Source organism: Egretta garzetta, unplaced genomic scaffold (genome assembly GCF_000687185.1).
Source record: "Egretta garzetta isolate BGI_Z169 unplaced genomic scaffold, ASM68718v1 scaffold425, whole genome shotgun sequence".
Taxonomy (NCBI): Eukaryota; Metazoa; Chordata; class Aves; order Pelecaniformes; family Ardeidae; genus Egretta; species Egretta garzetta.
In genome coordinates, this window is record NW_009259796.1 from 3905970 (window position 1) to 3923281 (window position 17312).

At 40.0% G+C, this 17312-nt stretch overlaps 2 protein-coding genes and 1 long non-coding RNA gene across 9 annotated transcripts in view; 1 reads left to right on the forward strand and 2 right to left on the reverse strand.

Moving 5' to 3' along the window:
* The window catches only part of CPB1 (carboxypeptidase B1), a 22434-nt gene extending 19576 nt beyond the window's left edge, over positions 1-2858 (forward strand). Inside the window, exon 11 of the mRNA XM_009639764.2 lies at positions 233-2858. Within this exon, the coding sequence (XP_009638059.1) occupies positions 233-420 (188 nt within the window). The 3' untranslated portion in view covers positions 421-2858. The remainder of the gene's footprint in view (positions 1-232) is intronic.
* The window catches only part of LOC118452371, a 22998-nt gene extending 13511 nt beyond the window's left edge, over positions 1-9487 (reverse strand). For 3 of the 7 annotated variants that reach the window (XR_004842140.1, XR_004842138.1, XR_004842137.1), the window contains exons 1-2: positions 4886-9487; positions 2852-3089 (exon numbers count right to left, since the gene is read on the reverse strand). This is a non-coding gene — a long non-coding RNA (uncharacterized LOC118452371). The remainder of the gene's footprint in view (positions 1-2851; positions 3090-4885) is intronic. The other 4 variants (XR_004842142.1, XR_004842143.1, XR_004842139.1 and 1 more) reach the window with 4 other exon arrangements.
* A 154-nt stretch (positions 9488-9641) lies between these two features.
* On the reverse strand, positions 9642-17305 carry LOC104127082. The gene is made up of 2 exons (XM_035895220.1): positions 16503-17305; positions 9642-9833 (listed from the first exon to the last, which is right to left on the reverse strand). Exons 1-2 carry the CDS (start codon positions 16608-16610, stop codon positions 9642-9644), a joined length of 300 nt encoding a protein of 99 aa, XP_035751113.1. The 5' UTR covers positions 16611-17305.
* Between the last annotated feature and the right edge of the window lie 7 nt (positions 17306-17312).

The following is a 17312-nucleotide window of genomic DNA, read 5'->3' on the forward strand; positions in this document are numbered from 1 at the left end:
GGTTCAGCTTATTTACATTTGCTTGCGTGCATCAGCTGGAACGAAGCTCACAAATAGCCTAAAATCACAGAAGCTTTTCCATGAGCAGGAGAAATCAATCAATTCACTGAATATTCCTTTTTATCTGTCGTTTCTGCATTTCTGGCTACGTGACTTAACTCCAAAGTATATTACATTTCAATGCATAGCCAGACTTTTCCAGTTAAGCTTTATTTTATTTCTTTATCAACAGATCCTGCTGCAGGGGGCTCTGACGACTGGGCTTACGATCAAGGCATCAAGTACTCTTTCACTTTTGAGCTCCGAGACACTGGTAGACATGGTTTTGTTCTCCCTGAATCTCAGATAAAGCCAGCATGTGAAGAGACTCTACTTGCTGTTAAATATATTGCCAATTATGTCCTTGAGCACTTGTATTAGAATGGAGTTCTAAAAACTATTAAAGAAGGTTTCATTCAAAGATGCCTCCCTTTTTATTCTTCCCTAACAATAGGTTTTTATTTCTCTGTACTTAATGTTCTTAAGTCATATCCTTGGTCCATCATAGGTCAATAAAACTACAAGTTTGTCAAGAGAAATGATATCTTTTCTTAAGGCAGGGGATCTAAAAAGAAAGAGCACAAGAAGCTTAATCAACTTAAGGTAAAGGTTGCCTTAATGATTAAAATTATCTTTACACAGAGCAGACAGGCAGAGCATTAGAACTTACACAGCCTGAATGCTAAACAGAATGAGAACAGCTAGGTAATTCATATAAATGCACTTTCGTCCAACCATTCATTGCCTTAATGGCAACAGTAGCAAGGAAAAGTTCACATCACATACTTTTAAAATTATGTTAGCTGCGATATGCTCTTGTGAATTTTCTTAAAACACACCCTGGATCTGCCCTGTCACTGAAAACCAGTTTGGATCTGAGGTCACTGCTAGTCTGAACTCGGTGCTGAAGCTTGTAATTACTGTTAGTTTTAAAGAACAAGACTTGATACCAATGCCATAAACTACCCTGCATTTAAGGCTCTCATGCTCACTACAGTAGCATTTCTGAAAATATTCTCAGAGTTCTGGTACTTCCTGGGGCCCCACATGTTCCTACCATCATGAGCGGAAGAATTGTAAACAGCCATAAAGACTAAGTCTGGTAATAAATGATTAACTGTTTCTTTCATGAGAAGCTGTAAAGAATTATCCCCTCTTGATCAATTTTCTGTACAGGTAATGTGGGGCTGATTGGGTCAGAGTGAGTGAGAGTGATAAATAATCACTCCGGGCAGCTTTCTCACGCAGCTGCAGAAAATGTGTTTGGCATTTATTAATGCTGTTTAGAGCTTGGCTAATATGGGACGCACTCTGCAGAAAGATGAGGGAAAACCTTATGTCAACACAGAACCTGGCTGATCTCCCTGCCGCTGCTGGAAGCTCTGAACAGACACTTGCGCTGTCTGCTGGTGCTCCTGGAATCAGCACTATTTCTAGCAGGTCCCTAGCTGATGGACACAAAACTGCCCATGAAATGCATCTCACAGAGAAAATGGTTCTCCCAAGAAAATCACCGAATTCAGACCTGTCAAAAACTAGGTGTTCTCCTTTTTTGCTTCTTCTCTGTGGAGGAAAACAGAAAGACAGGGTCCAATTTAAAATGACACTTTCATTTACGTGTATAAGGAAGGAACACATCCACTAGCCCACTCCAATTAGCCCAGCAGAGCTCAGATTAAACCAGTCCTCACAGAAAACTGATCCATCTGTTTTTGATCACTGGTGAAACTGAACCCATGTGTGAAAGTAGCACGTACCAGTAAAAAGACATGTCATTCTGTTTTGCAACAGAAGAGGGGGGGGAAGGATAATCAACATTACTAAAAATAGCACAGGATGCAAGCAGAACATACCGGCCGGAGCCAAACATGTCACAAAGGGCAGGAATATAAACTACTTGGAATACAAAATATTTTGGCTAATTTTAACGAAATATTAACAACCACCCAGGGACTATCCCAACTAAAGCTGTGTTATTTGGGAAAATATCACAGGCTTTACATCGACTGCAAGGTGAGTTGTTGATACTCGGCACCATTCATTGCTCAGAAGGCTCTTTGTAGGACTGTAGGCAACAAAACACAGAATTACAAATACAGCTGAGGGGTAGGTCACGGCACCCAGCAGCTCCAATAGTGTTAGGGTTACTCCAGTTAACTTAAATGTTGACTCCGAGGCAGAATACAGCACATGTTTGGTAGTTCTGACGGCCACAAAGTCAAATCACAGCAAGGCAGTCATATGCGGCTTCTCCAAAGAAGGCATTCACAAGCACCTCTGGTCAAATTACACAGACGCAGAAAAGAAGAGCAGTTAAATGTGATATATCATCTATGCAGCTTGGAATATAAAAAAATACAGGGAGAAATTTAAGCAGGAAAGGACAATCTGCTAGCAGGTAAGCTGTTAGGACAAAGACACTGGAAGAAAACACGGAGAGGAAGCAAAGGTTCAGCAACAAGTCACAATGCTTCAAATTTCAGCATTGCTTTCAAAAAAACATAGAAAATCCACATGCAAAACTGATTGATAATATATTTTCAAAGACAACATCGTAGTTATTTGGAACCAATTCCTCAGTCATGAAACAGTTCTTACAGAGAACCAGGAGAGACACAGGAAAAGAAATAAAAACATTTTATATCGATGATGGAGGTACATTTTGACATTTATAACGTGGACTTTTTCAATAACCCTAAAGAAAAAATTTCCAGTGTTCTCCAAACTGAATCTTCTTCTTGCTTTCCAGAACCAAATAAATCCATAAAGAAACAGTAAATATTTTACCAATGTTGAAATAAACAGAACCCACCTCCCTGGTGAGGCCACATCGGGAGTGCTGGGTCCAGCACTGGGCTTCCCAATACCAGAGAGAAGGACACACTGGAGCGAGTTCAGTGAAGAGCCATAAAGATGATGGAGGGACAGGAGCATCTGTCATACAAGGAGAGGCTGAGAGAGCTGGGACTGTTCACCCTGGAGAAGTGAAGGCTCACGGGGATCTTATCCATGTGTCGGCTCACGGGGATCTTATCCATGTGTCTAAATACCTGATGTGGGGGTGTAAAGAAGACAGAACCAGGCTCTTCTCAGTAGTGCTCAGAGAGAGGACAAGAGGTAATGAGCACAAATTAAAGCACATGAAATTCCATGCTAACAAGAAAAGACTTTTTTACTGTTCAGGTGCCCAAACATTGGCACAGTTTGCCCAGAGGCACTGTGGTGTCTCCATCCTTGGAGATGTTCAAAACTTGACAGGACGCAGCCCTGGGCAACCAGTTTTAGGTCACCCTGCTTTGAGCAGGGGGTTGAACTGGATGGTCTCGAGTGGTCCCATCCAACCTCAATTGTTCTGCGATCCTGTGAAATTAATCTCTGCCTGATGCAGGTCAACCAAGGACTGAGATGAACAATTTCAGCTTTACCTACTTGATTTATACTGCTCCTTTAATTAGATAAATAGAAAAGGAGCATTCTGTTTTCTTGGTTAAGAATCACATCAAAAAGCTGCCATCTTTCTCATATTAGGCTATCATTTAGCTACATACATTGAAACAGTCAATACATTTCAGTGCAAAAACTCAAAAGGGATTAAGAACTGATGAAGTGTTTTAAAGACAATGTACTGTCCACAGGCAGGAGTCATACAGAGATACCAGACTGCTCACAGAGGACATGTCCCTTCAGTACAGACCACAGCTGCAAAGGCCTGACAAAGGCAGCACTATAAAAAATCTTGATTCTGAATAAAGCAGGTAATTCACAGACAAGAATGAAGTACAGTAACTCCTGACAGTTGTGTGAGAGTTAAACACGTGCTTCTGGGGCAGATATTTCCAAGTTTGCGCAAAGTTCTAAAGCAGCTGCTGACACATAGCGATAATTCAGAGAAGGAAACTTTAGTTCTTAATGATCCAGACTCAACTGCCTCAAAACCTGTGCTAGAACTTAAACCTATGCTTACAATGCAGCCTGTTCTGAACTCTGCTTTACTGACATACGGCCTCAGCATGCTTCCTGTCACTTTGAATTCTTCCAAGGACAGACGTGGGCTGTGCATTGGAGCAGGTTGCCTCTGTGCTCCCCGCTGCCCTCAGAACAGCTGCGTTACAGCTGCATACAGTCTTTTACTGCAGGAGGAGAGGAAACAGCTGAATGCCACTTTCAAGAATGGGATTGCGTCCCTGTCCTTTACAGGAAGGATGCTAAGCTACTTGCAGTAAACTTTGCAACCAGGGAAAAGAGGGAATTTGCTATCAGTAAATGAATATATACCGCTTAGCCAAGAAATAGGGAAGTTTTGCAAAACATCTAAAACTTTTTCTTCAAATCTTTTTAAGCAAAGAAGCCCAGCTTCTTGGCAAACACTGAGCTGTTTTCTCATTTAACAGAAGACCTAAGATGCTTAACTCTGGAGTTCTTCAAGGAAAGTATGAATCACATTGCTTTAATATAAAATCAACTCCCAATTTCCTGGCTCCATGGGGAAAAATCAAATATTCATGTTTCTCTTTAATACATTAGGCCATAAGAACCAGCATGAAGACTGTAATGAAGAAAAAAGGAAAACAGTTCAGGAGTAATGGCTGTCAACCCTGCAGATCCCTGTGCTGCTGCTGACATGAAAGCGCGAGGCCGCAGAGTACAGCTCGCTGTCACAATGATCAACCAGTTCATGTCCAGGAGTGAAACAGTTCAGAGTGTCTCTGTTCCTACCAGAGTTAGTCCATAATCTAATCAACCTGCTACAAAAATCAAGAGATGCTAGTAAATTTTAAAAATTACAAACAGAACTCAAAAGACAAATGTGCTATGATGCAGCATTGACATCACTGTTGACACTTACGTTGCATCATCGTCACTCATCAGCATGGTCCCTTTTCCACCACTGCAGATGTGCAACATTCTCAGATTGTGAAACTGTAAATACAGTAGCAGATGCAAAAAGCTTGCTTTTCACTGATATTTTCATGTCCCTGTTCATAGGACATGTATGCCTAAAAATAACAACCTCACATACGTAAAGGTTTAGAAGTTCTAATGTTCAACACACTTAGCAGAGATATGCTAATGTCCAGGTTTATAATGCACTCAAAACCAGAAACTGAGACCCTTTTCTCTTAAAAAAATCTCTCTCGCATACGACAGCAGATACTCTGTTCACCCGTTCTCTTCCTAGGTCTGTGCACAGTAAAGCCACCGAGGTCTGTGAATTCCCCCTTCATCCACCCTGGAGTAAATGAAAGGAAAAGCAGGCGCTCCTTGTGGTATATTCAACTAATGAGTTCAGGCCTAATGAAATCAAGAGTTACTTCACTCAAAAACTAAACTGTGAATACTGCAAAAAACATTGGAATTTCACTGACCTTTTTTTTGTTATTTTTCACATAGCTTCTATTAATTCTTCAATGATTTTTTTAAATGTGCCCAGAAATTGAATGAATAAAGGGTTCAAAAGGCAATGTTCATTTTATACAGACTTTCAGAAAACTATTCTTACATTTTTCTCCACAAATGGAAATGCTGTTCATGACCTGAAGGCTTTCTTTAAGGATCATAAATAGAACATTTCCTATTCGAATGGAACTAGAATTCCTAATGACACAACGATGTTTTATACTGTCCCTCTTTCGATATGTATCTTTGAATCACATCTGAAAAGCAACAATATAATCCTTATAAATGTGGAATACCTTTCCTCCATTTAAAAGGAAGGCTCAATAGAAAATGATGCTTTATTTCTAGCTTTTGTCACCACTATTCTTTTGTGGTTTCAGCCTCTCGCATATCTACTGTACGTTACACTGTCACTGACAGCACTCATGGCAACAACATATTCAGAAATAAAAAATGTTTAGAAATAATGAATTATTTTAAAAGGTTCTTAACACAAAATGAGTTTGTATTACACATTTTCTAAATTAGAAGAACTGAAAAAATAAAAGAAATTAAAACTTGCTGTTAAAAAAAAACTGTTACACTATACTTACACTGGACTTTGTCCCAGTATCTGTGTATTTTGGAAATCATGAAGAAGCTAATTTCCTAGGATTGAAACGATATGCAGTTAAGAGAGGACTTCATAGTTAAATTGCATAGCCCAGTATAAACTTCTGGCTAACAGTGAAAAAGTTATTATTAAGAGGCAATTCTGCATTTTATGTGCACTAAAATATTCACTTCAAATTTATTAAAAGCTAAAATACCAAAAACTGAAGTAAAGTTTTCAGTACCCTCACATTAACTTCAACCCAGACTAAACTCAGTGTGGTTGTATCTGTATACCCAGAGAATATATTAAAATCTTCTAGACTCAACACCTGTAAGGAAACTCTCTGCCATAACCATTAAAAAGGGAAAATCGTGAGCTTTGTCACAGTGCCACGCATGCAGGGAAAAGCACCCTGACCCTCTACGCAGAAGGCAGTCACAGTACGGCTGTCGTATGCTCTGAAGCCTTTACCAGATACAACACTGATCGTCCCTCAATGGGTGGGATAGACACGCCCTGCTGCAATATCCAGTGAAAATATGCTGCCTCCAGTGCTGCCCAGCAAACTCCAGGGTCTGAGAGTCCATCACAATCCTGCGCACCTTAAAGCTTTGGTACTTCAAGCATACAGCTTTGTATATGTTTGCTCTCTTCTCAGGACAGTTCTGGGTCTGGAAATAGTTAATTACCTTCAGATCTGTCTGAAGTTGGAGCCCTGGCTCATTCTTTCCTAGAAAGAGATGAAAGTTATTTACTTGTTAGTTCTATTCATCTCCATATTGACAATGATGAATGTGCCGTGCCTGCCGAGGCGTGCACCGCTCACGGGGTAGGCCAGCCTGTGAAGTACTCTGCTCAGCCGGGAAGACAATTCACAGAGCACGATGAGAAACAGCACCGCTTGCTCACGTACATCAAAGTGACTTTGTTTTCTAATAGGGAATGAACCAATCATAACAAACTCAGTCTCATGCCAGTTTTAGTTCAATTAAATATCTTTAGGGGAAAATACATGATCAAACACAGAATCAACACTGCATCCGGGGACTGTTGATGGACACCATGTATTTATTTGGGCTACTGGGCCTCTTTGAATGTTTTATTAACTTTGCCTGGGTGAGCATTTTGTGTCTAGTATCCAAATTACTGGATTAGCACAAATCACCTGGAATTTTCCCTAATTTTTCACATCCTGCCAGCTTTCTGCACTCTTTTGAAGCAAGGTCTTTCTCTGTCAAACTCTGTAGACCAAGTAACGTTTGTTGGCCCTCATGGCCTTGGATTCTAAGAAAAATACTGTCCTGCAACTGATTTTGGACACTTGCCCCGAGGGATTTTGAATCTCTCCTACCAAAAAGCTGTGGTTACTTTTTGTGATGCAGTTTTGCTCAGCTTCCCTCACTTTGAGATACAACTCAGGAGTCAATATTGCTCTGACGTAACCTTTCAAGAATTCCCCTGGCATGTTAGCATGTTTCGTATTTCGTTCATGGAGAATTAGGTTAGATAGAGTTCATTAAAGCACATTCAGTACTTTAGCACTATGCACACAGATCTCACTGAAATCAATGGGAGGTAAAACTAAGTTCCTGACAGGACTCCACTCTAGAACAAACAATTCATCAAACAGTCCACCACGACTCAAGGTATGTGCGCAAGATCTGAGTAGCTTAAAAACTCTCTGCCGAGTTTTCCTCTGGCAAGCTTAGACAACACCAAACACCTTCTCCTTACAGTTGTGCAGTACGGAGCATTGCAAATTTGCTGCCTGAAGGCTATTTCAAGCTAATACGCAGATTTCACAGAGGAAATTCAGCTGGGAATTTAAAAGCAGAAACAAAAGGGCAGAGACTTTGGTACATTCCTGGATTTAACGGGAATAAAGTCCTTTCCAGTTCCTGGAAACACATTCCTCCTCTTACTGGAGTAAACTCGGAGGGGGGAAAAAAAAAAAAATCTACAAAAAGCAAACCACAAACCAGTCGTTTGCCAGCACACGCAATCGTGGTTACTACATACAGAACCTTTCGGTTCTACAGTGCTTAGTGTTAACAGGCATGCTGCACCTCAGCAACCTCAAGGCACTTCCACCTCTGCTGCTTCAGGGTAGTTTAATCAGTCGCTCATCACTTTTGTTTCAAGCAGAACCCTAATATGAAGGAGTTTCCTCAAGAAATTGAGGCACTGCATTAGCTGTATGGTGAAATGAGGTGCTTTCGGAACACGTCGTTCCAGAACAACCACTCCACTTCTTAGCTGATCGCAAGGGCTCGCCGAGCACGCTCATCTTGAAGGCAAGACACGGCTTCTCATGACATCTTGTGGCAGCGTGACAAGCTGACAGGGGTTTTGTTTTTTACTTTCAAAAAGTAATTTAAGATGTTGCAAAAGTGATATTACAGAAAACCAAACACACAACAAAAACACCAACTTACAATCAAATTAAGCTGAACAGACTAGGAACATTTTAAGCCAGAAAAATTCCCCATAAAAATATTTAAAGACACAAAGTATAAAATAATAAGACCATTATTTTAAAGTAATAAAGTCAGAAAATTGAAACAAGTTCAGTTTGAAGTAATGCAAACTCCATGTGAGCTACAGATCTAAAGACATGTATTATTAACACAATATATTCTTGCCTATTCTAACTAGAAAATCTGAATCTCCTTTTCAAATCATGGCTTGCAGGGAGAGATTGGTACAGAAGGGAAAAGCTTCACTGTCCAGAAACTTAATTATAAGCTGACTCAATTAGGCTAATTTATGCTGATATTCATGTTGCATGTAACTGGCGAAATATCAAAATATCAAATTTTATTTCCCATTTGTTTTCAAATTGTGTTGAGAAAAAACGTCTTTTAATTATACCTGAAATAACACAAATTGTGGTTTAATACTGTCCTAATTGTAAAACACCAGCCCCAAAGGAATCAATAAATGGCCCACCTTGCAAAGGAAATCAGAGGTAGCTCTAATTAAATGAAACCAGCAGAATTACTTAAGATATAGTCTTATTTTCAAAAACATACTCATCCTCAATGCACTCAAGAAAGATGTTTTCCCAGTCATTAACTGAGTAAAGCTTAATTCACACTATTTTTTTTTGATTGAAGGTATTTCAGTTTCTTTCTATGCAACTTTGTGTCTGAAATCCTGACTCAGCCCCTCACACAGCTGCTGGAACAGCAGTAGATTTTCCTGTTGGGGCAGAAGCAACTGGCTTTGTCTAGACTTTGTTGGAAGATGACAGAACAAAATACAAGCAGGTTTTATGTAGTCAGAGATGAGCACTGGAGAACAAAGAGAAAGCTTCTGGGAGGAATATTCAGCCAGAACTGCTGCTCTTACTGAGCATCAAGAAAGGGTTTTCAAAAGCAAATGTCTGCTGCAGAACCTTCAAAGCGGTAAAATCCTACACCAGGAATAACTGGCCTTCAAATGTGTGTGTGTGTGTGTATGAGCACTGGAGAACAAAGAGAAAGCTTCTGGGAGGAATATTCAGCCAGAACTGCTGCTCTTACTGAGCATCAAGAAAGGGTTTTCAAAAGCAAATGTCTGCTGCAGAACCTTCAAAGCGGTAAAATCCTACACCAGGAATAACTGGCCTTCAAATGTGTGTGTGTAGGTCATACACTCTTAGATTACTGCTTTTGCCACATTTAGCCACAAGCACAAAGGTGCAATGAACAACCAAGACCCTCCATTCTGCAGAGGGATTCACGTGAAAAGCCATTCCGTGCAGTCCTGTTCTCCTGTTTCCATTGAGAAGCACCGTCTGGAAATCCAGGCGAAGGTGCTCCTGGGAAGGAAAGGAAAGACACAAGTTTTAAATGCAATCTTTACTCAACTGTTCCCTAGCTGTAAAATGGTAGAGCAGTACCATCAGAGTAGTGGAAGACTTAAGCAAAGATGCCTCCAACTGCCTTGGAAAGGGATCAATATGAAGCAAATAACATCAGTCCCGCATGGAAAGAATTCATTCCTCTAGATCACTACTTTGTTCTTAAGATATTTATGATTATTTTGTAAAAATTGTTTAAAAGATCTGATCTATATCCTGCAAGTACTGCTCACCTTTCCAAACCACGTGTGAGAAGTGTACTTGTGTGTCTTCCTCACACTCATGTTACTGTGTCATGAAATACATAGCACAGGTAGGAAAGCCAGCCTTCTCAGAGCTAGGACTGAGGAGACAGAGATGCTCAATACCTCATCCGTGACAGGCTTGTCACACACAGCATGAGCCCCCTTACGCCTCAGATCAAAAATTTGTAAGATACAAAAAGGGCGCTTTCCCACAGAGATATTCGGAAGTAATGGACACGAAAGCCTGCAAAGTGCCTGAAGGACTACTGTAACTCCACAGAAACAAATGAGACATTATAGACCCTGCCCACTGTCTTGTCAAGCTGCACGCATTTAGTTTGTGTGTAATACAGAACTCTATTTCATAACCTACTAGAGATTGAAAATCAGATTTTTGTCACAGTTATACAAAACATTAGCAATGTGAGGCTGTGAAGCATGGAGTGGGCATCTAAGTATCAAGCCCTCCTTCAATATCACGTGTGCTTCTGGCAAAATCTGAAGAGGTTGCTCGGGGTAGAAAAAAACAGACGCAGCATATCGCATACCACAATATCCAGCATAAGACAACTCAGATGTTGCTAAACAGAGAAACAGCGATGGGCTACAAACCCACAAATCCTGATCTCTAGTTTCCTTCACCCTGCACTCTGAAAAAATGGTCTACAGCTGAAAATTCGGGTTTTGTCCATTTTTACAATACAAACCAAAGCAAAATCTTGAGACAGTATGACATGCAGCACAAAATAGCTTTCAGAAAACATCTTCACCATGTCTGAATACAAAAGCATACCGATTCTGTAATCACTAGAGGGAGCCATCTGGCATTTTACTTGTGCAGCTCCTGAAGCGTTTGAAACTAAATTTCATGACTCTGCTAAAGGGAAAGATTATTTCTGTTAGATCTAAACATACTAACTATCAAGTGTTGCAAAGAAGAGTTTCGCTACCTATTTACCTTTTTTTTTTTTTTCTTCTGTAAGGAACCCTAATAAGACACTCAAATAACCTTCAGGGAGAAGCTAAAATAATCTTGGAGAGTATCACCTCACTGAAGTAAAATACATCTGTCTTTGAAAGCAGGTTGGGAAGCAGAGTGGCAGGAAGGTAATCTTCATGAACTGTGGAACCCTGACACGTGAATGGATTTCTCCTGTGGTCGGAAAGCAGTTTCTGAAAGTCAGCAAACTTTCTTCTTCTTGTAACTCTGTCTTCAGCTGCCAGGGATACAATATACCCTTTCTCCTTTGTGGTGCAGACATTGGGTAAAGTTATATGGTCTTAACATACAAATGTTGTATTTTCATGGATTCTCCAGACCTAGATCATTTGTCTGGAAAGTAGAACGGAACATAGAAGACTCTGCTCAACCCCAATCCACAATGTGCTATAGAAAATAAAATGTAACTGTGAAGCATTAAGAAACTAGAACCTCTAGAAACAGAAGACCTCTCTGGGCCAGGCTTAGAGTAAATTACGTATGTCAGTGTTAATGAAAGACTTTTGTGAGCTATTTTTCTCTCAAATTCTGCTTTCTAGAACTGATGATGACTAGTTACATCTATAATGGCATCCTATACTGGGAACTTCAAATGCCTGAAGTGGGCAGTCCTAACTTTGTGTGTACATATCCCTTATGGGCTGTACAAGGCACTGGAATAGGCAAGATCATGGCCAATTTGCTTAACTTCTGTGGTATCTCCTTGTGCAGTGCTGATGGCTGTGTCTGGAGGTGGAAGAAAGGGCTGAAAATAAGCCTCAAAGGAGCTTTATGCTAGAAGCCTTTTATCTCAGCATACAAATCATAGATTAATTCTTAAAAATTGAGTAGATGACCCCCCAAAAGAAACTGTCCCTTTCCTTTACAATGGCTTCTCATCCAGTCTGGATAGAGCACAGGTTTTTGAGATAGGAGCAAGGCTGGTTTTCAGTTTGCACCATTACTGAAACCTTCAGATACAAACAGAGCCAACCTTGAATAACCTTCCTCAGTCTACATGGGACAGAAAGAGATGAAGCAGTAGAGGAGGTAACACCTGCCAGAGATAATACTCAGTGTTGGTCTTAGTCAGACAAGGGCAGGGAGGCCTCCTCCTCCAGCCATGAGAAACATTTGCACCACCTAGTTACCCCAAAAGGGAGAGCAGAGGACTTGCATGCATCACTACAGAGCAACTCCGAGTACATCCAATCCCTTGTGCAAAAGTTCATTTAGACACAAACAGGCAGGAGACATATGAAAGAAGACAATTAATAAGTAGACCATTACTTCCCAAACATTATAAACATTCTGAAGCCCAGGATGCTTCTTTCTGCAGTCTTCGCCATTTTTTTGGTACTTCACCTGTAGTCATATCAGGCCCTACACTTACCTGAAAGTACCAATATACTCAGCTAGGAGCAGAAACCCCAGAGACTGCAAAGAAAAATGCCCACTCAAATTCTTCTTCGTTTATATGCTGTAGTGTAAGGTACAATTTGTGCTTTAGAAACTCAAATGGACAACAGTTTATTACATGTTCACTCCCTGTGGACTGCTTTCCTTTGACTAGTATTATCTTTGACTGTATAGATGAAAGCCTTTGTACAAAAGACGTCGATTTTAGTAGAGTTCTTCATCAGTTTTTACCCTCACAAGAAAAGAAGCCTAATCTGACAAGATATGGAAGATGAGGTGCTGGATATTAGCTTTAATATTTTATTAAATACTTTAATCATTTTGTCTTTCAGAATAGTTTGTACAGAAAGAACCATTATGCTAACACCAACAGTGGTTGCACTGGCATCAACCTGAGCAGCAACTTTGCTACTGCTGCACAGGGTAGAAAGTAACGTGACTAATATAAAGACCACCTTGAAACTAGCCCGCAGGGGTACACTGGTAACAGGGATTATTTTGCCAGTCATTGAAAATGAAGGCCTTTAATGGGCCAATTTACACTCTGCTGATTCGACACTGTAATACACAGACTCAAATGCTGTGAATACAAACCATATTTGCAGCTATTGGTGCCAAAGAGAGGCACATAAATCAACCCACCATGAGTCTACAGGACAGTCTGAGGGAGAGACTGAAGCTCTCGCTGCCTTAATTTGTAAAGGCCTCTCTTCCATCAAGGCATATCTAAGCTTCCACTCACATTCTTAGCTGCTGTATTTCTTTATGGATATAATTCCATAAAAGTACCTAATTATGATGAACAAGTATTCAGAAAAGCTAATATAGAACTTAAACTTCTATGAAAGTGTATATAATCAGCATGCACTGGCATGTTAAAAAAAAAAAAAAAAACCAAAACACAGGAGTTCCTATGCTTCCAAGAGAACCTAATCACAACTAACTGGCACATAAGAAAGCTAAAGAAGCCCCCCAGTGAAGTTTTAAAGACTTAATTCAGTTTCTTTTCTTAAGCACTAGCTTCAGCAGAGCCATGTCCAGTTTCGACTACAGGAGGCAAAAATCAAACCATGTTCAATCAATTTCCTCTATACGTGCTTTTGAACTACTAAGACTTCACATGATATATCATGTGCTTTTAAAACCAATTTTGATTGAAACCTCTCTCAAAATAGAAAAATCTCACTTTAAACCAAAATCTTTCCACACACATTGCACATATGCAGCAAAAGACAGTGAAGGTTTTGAGGAAAAATCTTATTATCGCCTCCATTTAATTTGAGTATGACCATCTTGCAGTACTTACAATAAAAAAAAATTTTTAAATCACATTTTTATAAGGAAGTGCACCTTGAAAAATACTTGTTACAGACCAAGGACTTTCATGTCCACTTCAATATCAGTAAATAATTTCTGTTCTGTAATCCAGGAAGTACCAGAATGAAGAACATTAACCAAACATCTTTCAGCATTCAGAACAAGACTGAAAATCCAAAGGGAAGGAATATTCACTCTCTCCATCTTAAAAGAGACTAGAATCAAGGATGTGGACAAAAGTCTGGATACAGCTCCTTTCTCTCACTGATTCTGTTAAAAAGAATAACAATCAATTTTAATGTTGCAGCTTTATTTGAAAGTGACTTAGAGTTTTGGTAACACAGTTTTTTATACAAAATTGATACAATGAAAAATAAACTTCAGAGGTTTCCTAGAGCAGACTACAAGCTGTAAACTCATAATCAAATGTACTAGATAAAAAAAAGGTAACTTTGTTCAGTCTTGTTTGCAGACCAGCACCAAATGATCCTGAAAAGCTAGTTTTACTGTGTATGCCAAAAAAACCCAAAGCCCACCCAAACCCTTGCTTCCTAAGTAAGCAAAGTCTCATTGCAGTTGTTCTACCTCACTGTATTTCCAATTTACAGTAAGCTGTGACTAACTGTACACAAGAAACACATCAAGATTTCCAACAATATCTTAAGTGAGTAAAGATCAACTTTAACGTACGGCATTTTAAAGGTTTTTAAGGACTCATGGACAACTAGGTATTTGGACAAAACTTTATGAATTGCCATTTCCAAAGAACTCGGAAGTAGATTTAAAAAAAAAAAAAAAAAAAATCCAGAGTCCTGTAACAGTTCCTTTTAAACTATTTCATTTCAGCAGGTCTATTTCGCAGACCTTGGGATCAGTGATTATTTTTATTCGTATGCCTGCAGTACATCAAAATTGCATCATATAAACTAGCAATACAAATAACATACAGAGGGGGAGTGGAAAAAAAAAAATCTATACTGCTATCTTTTGCCATTCTTTCCACATGCCCAACAGAAAGTAAGGCTTCTCCCAAAACTCATCTTTTTTGTTTTTACCTTTGTCTGAAATCAGGTTTCGCAAATAGAAAATCTATTTTGAGAACAAACTTTCTCATTATACACACAGTTCCTCAACCATCCCATTTTTGGGGTAACTGTACAACTTGGCTTCATGCCACCCTTGTAGGCACAGGAAAGATACTGTTCCTCAAATATTAAGGCTGTAGAGAGCTACCAGACAGGAGGAAAACACTACTACTCCAGCTGTGAAAATAACTGCTACTGTAATTCTTACACTTGCTGTTCTCTGTATCCCACAATGCAAAATGCTGCTGAATCGTGCAATGTCATGCAATCATATTATACTTTGTAGAAGGCTGCAAAGGGTCTGTTTTCTGCTAGGCTTGCTTCTCACTTTATGATTCCTGGGCTCATCAGTCTGACTTGTTTTATTGCAGCCAGTCATGTAGGCGTGCTGGGAACAGCATCAGTGTAAAAGCATGCTAATCCACTAACCCCAGAAAATCTGCAACTTTAAGTCTTCCCTAGAAATTGGAAAATTTCCCTAGAAATTCCACTTCCTTTTCAGGCTCTTTGCCTTTTTCTTTCACCTCTGAAACATAAACCAACCCGGCCCTATTGCCGCTCTCCACCCTGTGATACCAATGTAAACAAAATCCAGTGATAGAATAATCAAGTTTTGCCAGTCAAAAAAAAGCACCATACCATTAAACCTCTGTTCCTTTTAGTAGAGTTACAGCAGCATTTAGAGACCAAAGCCTCACACGTACTATTGCTTAAAACCTTGCTCCCAGGTCCTCTCTGCAATGCTTTGGATCCTGGTATTAAAACGGAAGAGATACTGAACATACTATGTGATCACAGGAACACGGACAGTGGTTTCTGTGAATTTCTAGCTACATAAATTTGTGTGCAACAGACCTACTTTGTGCCTGGTGACACGTACAATGCACATTTACTTCTCCTGTGAGGCTGACGAGTCATTCGCTATTCACTGGCATTGAACAGTTTTGCCATAGCCACCTCTTCCGGCATCATAGTCTTGCCGATACTCATCTCGGACCTTACAAAGGAGGAAAAAAGCGAAGTCCAGTGAAGACAAAGAAAAACAATTTCTCAAAAACTATTACACCACCAGAATATAGTCAAAGTGAGTTCACAACAAGGAGCTGACTGACAAAACAGAAGGCAAAGTGCATCATGCGGAAGCCCATAATTCATCATAAGCTAACTTCCTTTTTAATAATTCCCAGGGGGACTCTTTAATCAAGACAGCCAAAGTGAGGATGGCTAGCCTCATGCTTCTGCAGTAAAAGGCAGCTGCTACCTGCTCAACTTTAGGTAAGCTAAGTGCTGTCCTTTGTGTTCTTCACAGCCTAGTATTTTCTGGGCCTATTTATAAGCATTATCTCCCCAAGCAGCTAAGAAGCTTCTGAAAGTACTTTCAGTGAAATATATGACAGAGTTACTTATTCTTAGTGGATAACATCGTCATTGATAAGATGTCTTACAAGCTAACATATGGTGCCATCTTAAACAACAATTTGTAAGTTGCTATTTGTAAATTTGCTCTGAGTATGTTCATTCAAAAAGCAGTAACACAGCAAAGTCACCAGTCCCTTAAAAGCTAGACTGTACAACAACCTACCTGGCCCCCTGATCTTCCACGACCATACTGTCTACCCTCCTTAAATCCTGCATCCCAGTCTGTCCTTATGATCCTATCATCAAGTCTGGTTCCATTGATGTACCGCATTGCATTTTCAGCATCTCCTCTTGCATAATACCTTAGGAATAGGTTAATGAAAAAAAAAGGGCTTCTATTTTCAATACATGGAAAAAAGAACGATATCAAATGGGCTACAAAACCAAGTATTTGCTTGAATCGGTTCCCCCTTGGTTACTTTTAAAAACAACCACTTTTGTGAAGCTACGTGGGCTGCGAAAACTGCTAGTGAAACCAGCAATATGCAGGAATTCGAACATATTAAAAATGCATAGATTGGATCAAGTTCTTCAACCACGCTCACCCTTAAAAGCATAAAGCTCTATCATTAAAGAAAGAACGAGAAGGCCCGCACATGCTCCGTTCACACTGCAAGCTTTCAGCATTTCAGTGAGTCCACTGGAACCAGTGACAGAATGATCTTCAAAGAGACTTGCATATAATGAAGTCAATGGATGACAGGGATGCAAGATACCCGCAGAAACCTTAGGTGTATGCTTGTGTGAAAAGAAACGCCTCTTTACTGGGGCACCGAGACACGTTTTTACTGCAGAGGCCAACTGTCTGAAAAGGGTCTGGCTTAAAGGACCAGAGTGAAAGCAGCCCAATAACCCCCACCTGACCTGCAGCGTACGTTTGCCCTCTCTCACCCAGGACCCCCCCAGCCGCTTTGGCGACCGAATAATTTGATCCTCGGATCATTTCCCCTGGCTCACAGCCTGTATCTCCCTT

Bases quoted from the DNA above. Each gene is read 5' to 3' on its own strand.
- LOC104127082 (XM_035895220.1), bottom strand. From the start codon at position 16,610: ATGCGGTACATCAATGGAACCAGACTTGATGATAGGATCATAAGGACA. The intron at 9,834-16,502 runs GTAGGTTGTTGT...TTTCCTTCCCAG, and splicing joins GTGGAAGATCAGGGGGCCAG to GAGCACCTTCGCCTGGATTT.